Source organism: Pseudorca crassidens, chromosome 7 (assembly GCF_039906515.1).
Source record: "Pseudorca crassidens isolate mPseCra1 chromosome 7, mPseCra1.hap1, whole genome shotgun sequence".
In the NCBI taxonomy this organism is placed as follows: Eukaryota; Metazoa; Chordata; class Mammalia; order Artiodactyla; family Delphinidae; genus Pseudorca; species Pseudorca crassidens.
The window spans coordinates 56,150,127-56,165,810 of NC_090302.1; the positions used below are offsets into that span (position 1 = coordinate 56,150,127).

The window sequence follows — 15,684 nt, forward strand, 5'->3', positions numbered from 1 at the left end:
TAATGTCTCTTTGTCTTCTAAAATTCCATGATGCTACAATAATATACTGCAGAGATCCTGTATCTTCAGCAATACATATCGTGCAGTTCTAATCACATTTCACTTCAAGGATCAATGCTATGATAATTAATGACAAGAACTTTCTGTTAAGCCAGAAGGTGGTGTAAGGACTTGGAAACAAGTAAAAGCTACTGTAGTTTGGTTGATGTCTTGTCTTAAATATTGCAAAGGCAATTTAGCTCCTTTGAGCTCCCAAATCCCTCTCAAAAGCACATGCAGAAGAAATCATAAGGGACCAGAAATTCTGGAATGGTGTCATTATTTGTATAAAAATATTGCAATTTATCTGTGTGACATCTACATAACATCTGTCTGTTTTTCTTTTCACTGAAAAATTTTTTTGGCTTAACTTATATCGCCATCCTAAATGGAAAATCAGTATCATTTTTCGTAAGTAGAGGATGATTATAAAAAATGAAGATAATGAAAGCAAATTACTTTTATTGAAACCTAGGAAGATACTGATGGTCACAGAATGCTGTCAACTTGAAACGTGCCCTCGTTATTAAAGAGGGAGATTAGCAAGAATCAGAGAAAATCTTTTGACCTAATTAGAAGGCTTGCAAGAGAAAGAAATGACTTGCTCACTCTGTGACTCACTGTTGTTTAATGCCAAGTCAGTAAACCACCTAAAATCACCTTGTGTCATTGGAAACGCCAGTGTGGCGTAACTGCATCATTTTCACCAAAAGACAAGATTGCACAGAGGAGAAAAAACACTGAATAAAGAGACATTACACACACTGAAAAAAAATGTCATTCCACAAAATACTAAAAGACCCTCCCCCACTGCCCTTCCTGATTCTGTCCAGTCTTAACACTTAAAATAAGCCCTCTCCCTCCCGTTTTCAAACAAATAAATTCTGAAAAAGAAAAGTTCATTAGGATTTGGCCAGCATCTGTCCTCATGACAGGGCCCTGTCTGAGCCTCAATCCTCCCCTTCTTATAGAAGAACCTGTGCCCCCCCAAGACCAACCACAGCTGCTTATTTATTTACTATTGTGTGTCACTGAATCACCCCTTCACCCTGCTATAACCAATCCTCCTGTAATAAAAGTGTTAGTGGGAATGTAAAAAAAATTTTTTTTGACAAAAGAATAAAGTTGGATCCCTATCTCACACCATTACAAAAATTAGCTCAAAAAAAAAATCATAGAGCTAAGTATAGGAGTTAAGACTACTCCTTAGTTAAGATTTCTCCTTGTTCCTCTTAGGAGAAAACAAAAGAGTAAATCTTTGCAACGTTAGATTTGGTAATGGTTTCTTAGTTATGATGCAAAACCATAAGTAATGTTGGTAAATTGGAATTCATCAAAATTAAAAGCGCTGTGCTTCAAATGAAGGACAAATCAAGAAGGAGAAGACACACAGCACTGGGAGAAAATATCTGCAAGTGATATAACTGATAAGGGAATTGTATGTGGTATATATAAGTAACTCTTACAACTCAACAATAAAAAGAAAACCCAATTACAAAGTGAGCACATTTACCTCATTACTTATTTCTCTATATATTGAAAATCATGAGTTCACACTGATAACTCCAATCTTAAATCAACTACAAAGGGTTCATTCTAACTTTTTTCATTCTGATCTCTTTTCATATTTTTAAATCAATTTCTCCCCATAGTGAGAAAGTGGCTTCTGTTAATCTCAGATTACCAATTTACTGCATGAATCACCTTTGTATGTAAGCATTTCACCATCTATCTTTCATGCCGTCCCACCCCCCTCAACAGATGCCCTCCAGTCCTTATTCAGACCTCGAAGTCTTGCTGTGGACCACCACCAGCTCCCTAACCGGAACACACCTTTCCCTGCTCAGGCGCCAATACCCCGTGCCCAAGCTTCTAACTATGGCTGCCTCCCCCTGACATAGACCTGCTATGGTACCCCCCGTTCAAACATCCAGATATTGGCCTCATGTGGCCAACAAATAAATAAATAAATAAAATTAGGAGAGAGAAAAGGTATTCTTAAAAAAAACCCAAAAAACAAAAAAAGTGTGATGCAAATTTGCATAAAATCAAAATCAATCAAGGAGAGAATTTACTGCATATAAATCGAGAAGAAATGTCCCAAAGTGCACAAAAATATTAGTCATATACATCAGAAACATGACCCCTAGAAGGGATGGCCTTGAGAAAGAGTTGGAAAGAAGCACTTCCTTTTATCAAAGCTGGATTGTCTCCCATGAGAAAAAAGCTCAAGAAAGTTGTTCGGCAGCTTGGCTGAGTGCAAGTTCACTGAGCTAAGAAAATAATCAAAACAGACAAAAATTGGCTGAAGCAGTTTAAATTCCAGCTTTTCCCAAGTTGCCCCCACTGTTCCACATGCAGCCCTGGTCAGAGGTGGGAGAGTATCAGGAGACTCCCTGAATCATCAGGTCCCAAAGGAAGGGAGAGGTTTCAGCTGTGAGGGCTCAGGCATGAGCATCACCTGCAGGTCTGATTCAGGTTTACAGCAGCCAACTCCTAAACATCCATAGCAGGACATCTGTGTTTTCTCTCTTTAAAAATAATTTAAATAAATCTCTTTTCAGATTAACTGCTTTTACTTAATGGATGCTACATTTGCTCAAATTGAAGTTTGATAGAACTGTAATTCCTAAGATAGTGTTTTGCAAATCTAGATGGTTATAATAAAATTCTTACGGATATCAGACCATTAGACTCTAGAATTAGATCCATATATGTACTGTATTTAGGTTGAACTAAATGGTCCACTATTATTTAACCCATAATTGAATTTTTATATGATCAGGGAGAGACATTTAAATCAATAAAGACCATTTATATACGCTATGAACTGTCAGAAGAAATCTGTAAAAAAAAAAAACTACTTATCTCAATAAATTTTGATTTAAAAAGTGATATAAAACAAGAACCCCACCGAATGTAAATTGATACAGCCACTGTGGACAACACTACGGATGTTCCTTAAAAAACCTAAATAGAATTACTATATGCCCCAGCAATCCCACTACTGGGCATACACCCAGAGAAAACCATAATTCAAAAAGACACATGCACCCCAATGTTCATTGCAGCACTATTTACAATAGTCAGGTCATGGAAGCCACCTAAATGCCCATTGACAGACGAATGGATAAAGATGTGGTACATATATACAATGGAATATTACTCAGCCATAAAAAGGAACGCAATTGGGTCATTTGTAGAGATGTGGATGGACCCAAAGACTGTCATACAGAGTGAAGTCGGTCAGAAAGAGAAAAACAAATATCATATATTAACGCATATACGTGGAACCTAGAAAAATGGTACAGATGAACTGGTTTGCAGGGCAGAAATAGAGACACAGATGTAGAGAACAAATGTATGGACACCAAGGGGGTAAAGCGGAGTGGGGGGAGGGGGGTGGGATGAATTGGGAAATTGGGATAGACATGTATACACTAATATGTATAAAATGGATGACTAGTAAGAAACTGCTGTACAAAAAAATAAAGTAAAATTAAAAAAAACTGATACTTCTTCAGAAGTTTGTATTTTCATATGGTTTTCCACCGATATGCTCATAGTGGATGAACCAACAGAATGTTCCAACATTCCAGGTGCTAAAAGATTGCTATGAGAACCATCTTTCCCCTTTGCAGTTGCAAATAAATTCTTTTTTTAAAAAACAAAACAAAAAAACCCCAAAACAAGAACCCCACCAAAAACAAAACCCCAAACAAAATTGAAAAAAACATCATCCCCAAATGAACCTATTAGTATTTTCATTAGTTTAGCACTAAACTCATAGATTAATTTAGGGGAGATAACACTTTGTTCATGATATTTTGTTGCTTAAATGTTTCTAAATTTTATAGTCAAAAAGCTTTTCCTTTAAAAATCCCCTTTCTCTATCCTTTCCAATCTAAATAGTGTCCATCTTTTTTCCCCCCTTAACCTCTCTGTTGCTACCATTACTGCCAGGTGACAGGTCTTCACACCACCTGCTCAACTCACCGAGTAATCTTATTAACATTTCCTATGTGGCAGGCATTATCTTATCTAATTCTCATAGCAATCCTGAATGGTAGTCCTAGGTGGTACTTTAATAATCTTCACCTTACATGTGAATGTCACTTTTGCTTCCAGTCCTCTTAACCCGTAATATTCTATTCAAACCCAGTTGCTCTGTTCCTTATATGTTCCTTGTACTTCTCTTTTTTAAGAACCTGAGGTACAATTGACATATAACCACAATAAGTTAACATTCACCACACAGAGTTACAATTTTTTCTTCTTGTGATGAGAACTTTTAAGATCTACTCTCTTAGCAACTTTCAAATATACAATAGAGTATTGTTAACTTCCTTGTGATATTGTGAGACTGAGTCTCTGCAGGCTTGGTTCTAAACATACTTTGTCCCGTCACAAACGCCACCTTGTGTTTGAAACCTCTGGCACCTCCCTACTAAACTCTTAGTTCTTTATTCCTCTGACATTTACTTTTAGCTTGTTATAGTCTTTTGATTTTTTGTTGAGGACCGGGAAGGGATATTACTTATCTATGCTGTTCCTACAACATCTTTTGTACTATATGGTTCTCAATAAATGTGTAGAATGAATTTATACAACTCTCTGATTTTATGTTGATAATTATGCTTTTGAGTTCATGTTGATAACTGCATTAAGAATGATATTAAAGATTACATACAGAAGAACACACAGTTTTGGTTCTGCAGAACCAAAAAACTGTAGATTTTTTTCACAGTTTGTCTCCAAGTTAAACTATAAGAACCTGAACCATGCCATGCCCTTCGGCTTTCTTGTTAATAAACAAGCAATCATCAAGCACCATGGTGTGCATAGTAAGTGCTTTTTGAACAAATGAAGAAAAATACCTGGGGCAGATGACAGCATTATAGTGACAATGAGGCTCCAGGTTCAGGTGTTGGCAATACAACCTCTGGAAAGAACTTAAAGTGAGTTATGTATCATCTTTATGTTACAGTACAGTATAACTTTGAATAACTAAACTCCCCATCAAATTTCTTAGATCACTTTCAGATCCTGCCATTTTCTCAAGCTTTTAATATTAAGTATTTCTAAATTCATTCTAAGTTAATGATATAGTAGACCAAACAAACATTTCCATTTATCTTAGTGTATATTATAGCCATCGCTGCTTTGATCATAAAACTATTGATGTCAATTACTTATTAAATATATCAATAAAATTGGAATCTTGGAATGAAAGCAGGAATCTAAGCAGCCACTTAGTATTTTTTATATATATATATATATAAAATCACAAAGGAAAGTTTTTTTGGTAGGAAAAATCATAGGGAATGAGAGAAAAGAGTTAACACATGAGAAGGAGGTATGTTATTTCAGCATGTTTTATCTTAGCATTTAAAATGATATTGAATACTGACATCCAAATGGCCTACTAATTCTATACTAAGGGTAGAAACACCCTTCCAGGACCATGAAGTCTTTCAGGTAGCATTGTGGTGACTTTTCTTCCTTTACATGAATGCTTTAATAGATGACCTTTAAGAATACTTAAAAACACTGAACACAAAGAACTGAGGAATTTGACTTTGTACTCTCTGGCCAAGATCCCAGAAATCCACATGACCTTCCAAACTGGAGGCAAAGGAAAAGGAATTTGACTTTTTGATTATATAATCCATTAATTTAGTCAAATTTCTAGTAAAAATGGGGCATTATTTTTTTTAAAAGTAAACTAGACCTTAAATAATATAAGAAGCTAACTAGATTCCTCACTCATTCAACAAATACATATTGAATATCTACTATGTGCCAGTTGCTAGGGTGACAATGATGAAGATGACTGACAAGGTCTCTCTCTTCTAAAAAATGACAGGCATTAAATAATTGCATACAGATCATTTTATTACAGTTGTGAAGGAGTACTATGCATTTCTCACACTATGACCTCAATCTCTGAGTGACTGCAATAGCATGATGCTGGCTGGGGTAAGGAGCGGGAGTTATGTAATATGTAATGAGAACCTGAAATGAAACATTAAGTTAAAGGGAACATCTGGGAAGACCTTGAGGTCTTGAACTTTCTAGGAACTAAAAGAAAGCTAGAGTACAGAAAGCAAGGGGGAGAGTCAATTGAAATGAAGCTGGAGAGGTAAGCAGGAACAGACTGAAGAGCCTTTTAGGCTCTAAAAGCCTAAACGGGGAGCAGGGACTTTAAGGTTCACCAGATCACACAGAGCTTTGAAAGTCATATTAGGATTCTGATTTAGGAGTCAGAAAAGAATTAGTGGTTAATAAGTGAGGGGCCTTCACTGGGAATAAAGTGTGTCATAAGTAATTCGGTAAATTCGTTTCTGGAAGTGGTGTAGAGAATTGTTTTCAGACAAAAGATGAATAGTTTTAGGTTGTTTTGTTTTAAAAAGTTGAGTAGGTAAATACATTCATTTATTGTGCACCGTGTATGTACAATGCAATGTACTTCAAACATCACCCACTTCCCCCTGAAATCCAAGGTTTCTAAACTGACAAGGAAAGGGGGAAGGTGACTACAGAGTGAAGCATAGACATGATCAGCAAAGGTACTGTCTTAGAGTATAAATCTAGGCTTTTGAGAGCCTTTAGCAACTTTCCAGGAATACCCTCACTGCCCTCTTCAACTAATAAATTTCAATGTAGTTTCAAAAGAAGTCTTTAGGCCTACTCTTCAACCCTAGACTACAACTCCATGTGATCAGGTTTAATAGTATCATTATAAATGGGATGTGGATGAGTTTACAATCAGTATCCCAAAAAAGATAATGGATATAAACATCAAGTAAGTATAAAATCTACCTTTTATTTAAAATGAGGCAAATTCTGAAATACCATAAAGTTGAACCCCAAGAATAAGCTGGTCCATATAAACATTGCTTTACAATGGAATTTAAGTAACTGCTCTGTAATTGAAAAATACACACAAAAAGAGAGTACTTATAAATAATTGAAAGTGTTCACATTCATTTGTCATTCTAAACAAACAAAAAAAATTCACGTTTTTAAATATCATTTTGGAAAATCAGTCAACTATGAACCAACCCCTCAATGTAAAAATAAATGTATCGGGGGAAACTAGGTGAAGGGTACCCCAAGCCTCTCTGTACTATCATTGCAACTTCCTGTAAATCTAAAATTATTTAAAAATAAAAAGTTAAAAAAACATATTTGGGATGTATAAACACAGACCAAACACACCGGCCTTTAAGATTACTTATTTTGATCAATGTAGAATCTGGTGGTGGATTAAGAGAAAAAAGTTAAAACAATGAAATCTAGAGTGACATTTTAAAGCAGAAGTAATGTAAAGTTATGCAGAAATGATTTTAAGCATTAGGTTCAAATACTGGCTATACCACCAACTAGCTGAGTGACCTAGGGCACATCATTTAAGCTCTCAAGAGTACTGTGAAAGTCAAATGAGATATGTGGAAGTAAAGTTTATAAATTCTAAAGTCTTGTACAAATGCTATTATTAATTCAAATTTCCTAGCCTAAATTCCTTTTTGTAAAGATCTGTCCTCATCTTCTATCATGTAGTCTTTCAATGGAACAAGAACGCACTTTAAAAATGGTATTCAAACAAGGAAATACAGCAACTCAGTTTATTACATGCAGATTCTTCTGCATTGATGCTAACAGTTCACTGGTCCAAAATTACTAAAATACTTAAAAAACTATACATTATGTAAACAAAACATAAATAAGACAGCATAGTTCTTTGTACATATAGTTTAGTAGAGGTTGTTAAGGATTTAGGAATATGTACAATTTTACACAATGGACTGCATTTTCACAATGCATAAATATATATATATATATTTTTTCTTACAGAAACAAAAATAAGATTCCACTAAAGACACAGAATACCATATTGTAGAGCCACGCCGCAACAGTCCAAATTCAAGAAGAAACATGTCAATGCAAGTGTGCAAAAGCCTAGCTTACTCCAAACTAGTCAAATTTGACTTTGTTCAATTCATGTTATATAGACAGGTAAGTCCTGTCTATTTTAAACAAATAACCTTTGAAAACATACTCATATCAATGAGTGAAATGGAACAGATTTTTCCCTCCCCAAGAAAAACAAAGCCTTGTTGCAAGCTAATGAAAAGATACATTAAAACACACATACACACACACACAAACTATGTATGTTTTCAACAGTATAATAAAGTTAAAATTTTTATGGGAGTCAAAACAATGCCCCATTATTTAAAAACTGGCTCGTTTAGTCTAAATTCAAGATGCAGCTGTGTCAGGCTTCTCTAAGCCAGATGACTGAAAAGCAGGGAAGACAGAGGCAGGATTTCGACTGGCAGATACAACAATTTGAGAGAGTGATGAAGAGAGTGAAGAAACCTTAGATGATGGAGTATTTATGGTATTCAAAATGGCTCCTTCTGGGCTGACCAACAATTTTTTGACTGATGTATCCAAATGAAATACTGAAGTGCTACTCGGCAGTGAAGGATTACTAGAGCAAATGGCAGAAACCAAAGATGTCTTAGCCAAAAGAGTAGCTGGAGGAGACTTAATTACTGAAGTCAATGACACTGTTGGTGCAGGAGGTGGTACAGAAACTTCAGCAGCTGGGTTTATGATCTGTGGTGCTGCATGTACTGTGGGTAGAGAACTTGCATTCCCAAGAGAGTTTACAATTTTTGTAGAGCTTCTTAGAGAATGTTTCACAGGTTGCCCACTTAAAGAATTATTTGATGCTAGCGTGATCTTCTGGGCCAGGTTATCTACCGGTGCAGGCTGAATGCCTTGGCCACTGTTAAGAACTAAGGGAGGTCCGTATTTTGGATTAGTGGATATAAGGAGAACATGGCTGCCAGCTCCAAGACCTTGTGGTGGAACAATAAAGCGGGTTCCGTTAATCATGATTTGTGTGCCAGGTGCCAAAGGCGTACTGGTATTGATGACTATTTTTTGCTGAATACAAGGCTCACTGAACTGGCCCCCTGCCACACTAGTTACATTTGATGGTGCTGCACCAGTGTGAACGGCAGTGCCAGCTGGAGCAGAACTGTAACTGGGGGTTGATTTTACGAAAGCAGGGGACAGTTGCTGGTTTGGCAGAGAAGCAAAATTGGAAATGTTAATTATTTTACCTGGATTCGGTGAAAGGGATGGAAATTCAGTTTGAGGTTTATTTGTGTTTATACTTGTTGGCACTGTAGTTGAAACCCCTGGTGACTGAAACTGGACGGAAGTCCGAGATTGTCTTTTAGAAAGAGATACAGAACGTGTGGCTCCTGGTACTGTTGCGGCTTGTGGAACTGTGTTGATTATTTTAGGGGATACAGTCACAGATGTAGGCAAGGCAACTGTAACAGGGATTTGCAAAGCTGATGTCAGACATTTAGGAGACACTGTTGGTTGTGTATTTGAAATCAGAACAGATGATGCAAGATGTCCTGTTTTCACAGTTGATATAGCCACAGTGTTTCCGAGATTTGACGTGCAAAGTCTATTTGACAAAATAGGCATAATTCTTGAAGAGGTATCATTTCCACTGACTAAAACAGGAGGTCGTGTCCCAACTGAGGCAGAGGTTGAGGTCACTGAAAGAGAACCCAAAGATACATTTGCTCCTGTTACTGAAAACATGTTTACTGTTCTTGAAGCAGAAACCACTGATTCATTAACAGGAGTAATATTTTGACTCACAAAATTTGAGCTTACTGGAATTGAATTACCAATTGTTGACAGCGGCAAAACATAGCCCTTGGTACTTTTTTCTTCTCCTTTTGGGGTTACATTTTGCAATAGGTTAATTGATGGTATAGCTGGCACACTGCCTGAAGTATTTACAATTGCTTGGCCTATGTTTAGCCCAATTTTCACATCTTTTATCTGAGACACAGTTGGTGACGAATTTATTTTTATTGGTGCTCCCACTGTAGATGGAATTAGTACTATCTGGGGCTGCTCTGGAGCCTTAACATATGTTTTACTCAAGGGAGGAGGAAGAGTTTGTTTTAATGGTTCTGCCACAATAGTTGGGGTTGAAGTGCCACTGGGAATTGCAGCATTAATAAAAACTAATTTCTGGGCAGAAACACCTGCAGATGTTGGTGCAGGTGCCACATTAATTGCAGTTCCACTGCCAGAAGAAAGAATAGATGGAGCTGACACCAGCATAAGTTTCTGAACTGGAGTCCCACTGACCATATCTTCATTTGTTGCTGCTGTTGCTTCTGATCTTGTAACAGGGTAACTTTTTGTGACATAATCTACTTGTTGTTGTTTAGCTGGTGTATGAATAACATTTGCACTGGTTTGTCCAAAATTTCCTGTTGATATGCTAATTACGCTTACTGAACTATTTGCTGTTGATGGTAGGAGAGTGCTAGAAGAAACAGAAGACTTTAAGGGAGAGGAGGGCATGTGTGAAGTTTTATCTATCATGTGCCCCAAATTACTACTGCAGGAAGGTTGGCTTAATGTAAATTTAAGATTTTTCCCCGTGGATGGATTAAAGCCAGCTGGAATGGAAACAGAAGTAGGTGCTTGGCCAAAAGGTGGGAGACTAGATGTAGCAGTTGTTCCAGCTACTGGCGAAAAAGCAGAGGATGATGAAGTTGCTGATTTTGGCACTAGAAATGCCTGAAGCTGAGGAGCAAAAGTAAAAACTGAACTTGAAGATAAACTATTGGATGAATTTTGATCTGGATTGGTCTGTACTTTTACAACTCCAGTGTTCCCACCTCGTGTCCTAACAAGAATTGACTGTGAATCTCTTATGCATACAGTTTTCAGTTCTTGCTTTGCTTCAGAAGAATCAGCAGTTTGTTGTGCAAAACAGTTGAGGGAACTACCGGGATTTGTAGATCCATTTAGTGTTGTTGCTGATAACTGAGGCTGAACTGTTGAGGAAATGGTGGGTGAAGCAATGGGCTGGGGGAATGCGGCTGCTGAAACTGCATTCTTGACTTTTCCTGCCTCACTCTGGCTAGTCTTAACTGGTGGTGTTAATAAATTACTTATGGAGGTTACAGGTGTCAAAGGCTGTGGTCTAGCATTACTCACATTTGACAAAGGTGTAACTGTCTTGTTGAAAGCTGTATTAGGTAGTTGGGTAGAAACAGTTCCTGTTGGGTTGACAAGAACTGATGCTAAAGAAGAGTTTACATTTGCTGTCTGTGGGAAAGATGAACCACGTCGTTCTGTACCTTTTTGTTGAAGTGGTGGTATTTCTTTTGCAACTGCTTTCCCTTCCTTGTGCTGAATTACAAAATTCTTAGGCAGAATGAGAACCTGCTGCATGATTTTTTCTCCTGTTTTAGGATCCAGCATAGGTTGCATCTGAATCTTTACAGAGCTGTTATGAAGATCTATGGGCAACCACTGGCCACAGGGCATTTTGTACACCATCTGTAAAGGACCTTTTGTACTGGTGTGGCAGGTCAATGCTGGCTTTATGGGGCTTGCTTCTGGAGGAGATATAACTGGCTTTTCCACAGCAGGAGCACTTCTACCTGTGGAAGGGGGCAGTTGATTTGTTAAGGTCACTTTGTTCCCAATATTCTTTGCAAGCAAGGCCTGAATAGGTTTGGTCCCTTTCTGGAGAGTAGACACTGGTGTTGAATCCAATGAGGCAAATGACTCTGGAAACAGTGGCTCTGTATGCTTTGATTCATTCAAACAGTCAATTTGCATATCACCTTCTACAGTCTCAACTGTTGTCTCATTTGTGCTTAACTTTGTTTTCTTCCTTGGGGAAAGCTCTTTTGTGCTATCATCCAGATAATTAGTTTGTTTGGACTGCCGTTTAAGTGTTTTAGGCAGTGTCTTAGGTACATCTTTAGAAGGCAATTCTTTTTTCAGCAACTTGCTTCTGGCCATAGGTAAATCTATTTCTGACAATTTCATATCATCTGAAAATTATAAAACAAGCATTTTGTTTATATAAAACAGCAACTGAATAGCAATGGTAAGACCAATTATAAAAAAGAAAGTCAATCTTTGAATAAGCAATTTATTAAGAAACCTGTAGGGCGATTCAAAAGTCTCAGTACCACTGATGGAAATTAAGGTAAGGTGAGCTTTAACATGGTAATCCTGACATTGTAACCATTCCCAAGAACAACGTATTATTAATAAGGAAATTATTTTTGATCAAATTCTGCTGCCAATACAAGTGTAAAAGGAAAGTTTACATCTTTTAAAGAGATACTCAAGCCAGCAATTAGGACTTAGGATTTAGATTTGGAAAGGAATCTAGTCTAGTGCTCTCCTTCTAGATAGGGAAACCTTCGTATCAAAGAGAGATGGTTCTCCATATTTTCTATTTTTAGAGAGAGACTCTACGGAATAAAAAATGTCCAGCTTTTTCTGGTGTTTAATTATTCCTACAGTAAAAAATTTATGTTCATATCTGATCAAACTGGGTTGATGAGAAGTTACTCTTTTTCAATTCACCAGACATGGAAAACAATAGGTTAATACATTTCTAACCAAAAATTTTTATACCTCTTAGATAACTAAAGAAAGTTATTTAACTAGATTTATAGAATAAAATAATCTGATAAGTTGAAATGAATTACAGATCATCTAATCCAGCCTCCTTATAAGAATGAGGTGTCCACTCTGGTCTTATTAGGCCATCAACCTTGATCATTCCTCATAAAAAAAAAAAAATCTTCACAATTATCAGGGACTTGACAAGTTCCATTTAAAGCAAACATCAGAAATAGTGCTTCAAAATTAATAATAATAAAAAGAAGAGGCTAAACCTATTTCAAAGGGACGCATATCAATGATGTGTGGTCTGTAATGAGCAATAACATGCCTACAGTTTGGAGTCGGGCACTGACTCCAGAAACTCCTAGAACAGTAATAATGACTCCAAAGAACCTTTAATAAGACATTAGTACACCTTCAAACATAACAGATTTTCCCAATCAATGAACTTCATTAACCAGATTATCCTTTATCTCCACAAAAGATACTAAAATTTCTCTTTGTGCTTTTAGTGTTGTTTTAAAGAAAGTTTTAATGCCTACCTGAATCAAAATGATCCTTCTCCAGGATATCTAGAGGTTCTGTGGTGTCTATAGACTTGCTACTGAGTTCTACTTTTGGAGATTCTTTTCCAGGATCTCCTTCACCTTCTTCAGCAGTCCACAGTTCTCCAGTAAATTTATCGTGATCAGGCTGTCTTCTGAAATCATCATAGTCTTTTTTTAGGCGACTCCTGAAGAAAAATATTCGACACAACAAACAATACATACGTATTGAACTCTTGGAAGCTAAAGTACCTTCTAACATTTTAAGCTATATTTTAGTATTTTCAATTAAGTCACTAAACCTATGTTTTAACCAAGTGTGTCTAAGATGCCAATGACTATTGTTCAAGAAGACAAAACACAGGGTGTAGGCATAAGAAACTTAAAAAAATATATGTGCAATTTCAGAATAAAGTGTTCGAACATATACCTATTTGTCTTTCTAAAGGCTGCTGTTAGACCTATTAAATGCGAAAAAGGTAATTTTTTTTCTAGCTGCACTGATAGAAATAGATTTGAGATAGTCTTAAAACTGCTGATTATAATATAGTTTAAAAGGTCATTTAAAAGAGTTAATCAAAAAGTTCTAAGAAACAGTGTGTATTATTTTTGACTGTTATACAAAGAGTGACAAACAAAAACAATCCATCATTTAATCCTGAACCTTTGGGTCTCACTAGAAATTATTTTTTTAAATTAAGCATAGGGAAACAAAGCTGAAAAGTTATCTTTCAGAGATCCTTTTCACATAAAAACATAATACCTATGTTTCTATAACACTAAGAGAGATAGAAACATTTCCAAATGATTACATGATATTTTAGAGATCCTTTACTATTCATTTGCTTTCAACTGAGTTTCTCTATTTTACTTTTACCCTTTGTTTATTTTTGTTTTTTTAAAAAAAATCTGAACATACATTCTCCAATTTACTTCTGCTACAAATTCCTATCTGTGTGGGACTTCCCTGGCGGTCCAGTGGTTAGGACTTCGCCTTCCAATGCAGGGGGTGTGGGTTCGATCCCTGGTCAGGGAGCTAGGATCCCACATGCCTCGTGGCCAAAAGGTCAAAACATAAAACAGAAGCAATGTTGTAACAAATTCAATAAAGACTTTGAAAATGGTCCACATCAAAAAAAAAAAAAATTCCTATGTGTGCATATTGGAGTTTAAATCTCACCTCTGTCACTCAACAGTTGTAAGACTTTGGGCAAGTTCCTTAAACTTTCTAAGCTTCAGTTTACTTATTTGTATAATGAGGATAATAATAGCACTTACTTCGTAGTTTGTGTGGCACACAAATATTCAACAAATGTTAGTTAATAATTACTCTCAATTTATCTTTCAATTATTGCTGAAGGTTTTTTTTTTTTTGCTTAAGGGTTTTATAGAGCAGATGAGGGCTGTAAGATACTAGAGTGGGTTATCAAAGGATAACTGTAAAATTAATTTCATTTTAGTAATATCTATATGGGGGTAGTATAAAGTTCCTCCCTTCTCAGTCTTCTTCTCAACTCAGCTAATGACTTTGCTCCTTATTTCAGGGAAAATGGAAGCAATCAGACAAGAACTCTCATATGCTCACACCCCATCTGCAACTTAAGACCTTCATCTGTACTCATATTCTCCATCTTCCTGTCTAAGCTAACCCTTCCAACTTATGCATCTTCTCTCACCTAGTCAAGAATCTCACTCAACCAAACATCCCTTCCATTGTCTGAGTTCATTTTTGCCTCTCTATTCAATCATTTCTACCAGTATACAAACATGTTATTTCTCCCATTAATAAAAACAAATGACCCAACTTGACTCCAACTTGTCCTTCCAGGTACTGCCCTATTTCTCTGCTCTACTTTTATAGAAAAACTCCAGTTCCTCACCCCTAATTCTCTTGAACAGACTCCTTAGACTTTTACCCACATCTCTATCAACACAGCTCCTCAAGGTCATCAATGATATTGCCAAATTTAACAATGAATTCTCGTCCTCATCTTCCTCAATCCATCATGAGCAGCCTCCTTTTTAAAACATCTTCTTTACCTGGTTTCTAAGACATCACTCTTGGTTATGCTCCTGCCTTGCTGAATACTCCTTCTCAGTCATTTCTGCTGAGTCCTGCCATCTCCATCACCTCTAACTGTTGGAATGTCCCAGGGTTCAGTCTCTCTTATCTATGCTCATATACTAGGTGATTTCTACCATCTCACAGCTTAAATATAATCTATATCCTGACAACCCCCAAATTTATACCTCCAGCCTGGCTTACTCCCTTTAACTGGGACTAATATGCTAAACTGCCTACTCAGTAACTCCAATTAGACATCTGAAAGGCATATCAAACTTAACATGTTGAAATCCAAACTCCTGAATCCGCCCCCTCCCCAAAACTACTTCTTTGTTTCCCCTATCTCAGCTAATGGCAATTGCATTATTCCAGTTGTTTAGATAAAAAATACTAGGCACCATCTTTTTCTCCTCATTTTTTCTGACACTCCATATGCAAGCCTTAAGGAAATTCCACCAGTCCTACTTTCAAGATCTATCCAGAATCCAAGCACTCCCTGCCGTCTGCATTGCTACTATCATGGTCCAAGCCACTATCATT

General features: G+C 36.6%; 1 protein-coding gene across 5 annotated transcripts in view; it reads right to left on the bottom strand.

Annotated features, from left to right (window-relative positions):
- Positions 1 to 7,653: 7,653 nt before the first annotated feature.
- Positions 7,654 to 15,684, bottom strand: part of BRD10 (bromodomain containing 10) — a 103,980-nt gene continuing 95,949 nt past the window's right edge. For all 5 annotated transcript variants that reach the window (XM_067744323.1, XM_067744322.1, XM_067744321.1 and 2 more), the window contains 2 exons: positions 13,077 to 13,267; positions 7,654 to 11,948 (listed from right to left, as the gene is read on the bottom strand). In XM_067744323.1, coding sequence (XP_067600424.1) covers positions 8,305 to 11,948; positions 13,077 to 13,267 — 3,835 coding nt within the window. In that variant the 3' untranslated portion in view covers positions 7,654 to 8,304. The remainder of the gene's footprint in view (positions 11,949 to 13,076; positions 13,268 to 15,684) is intronic.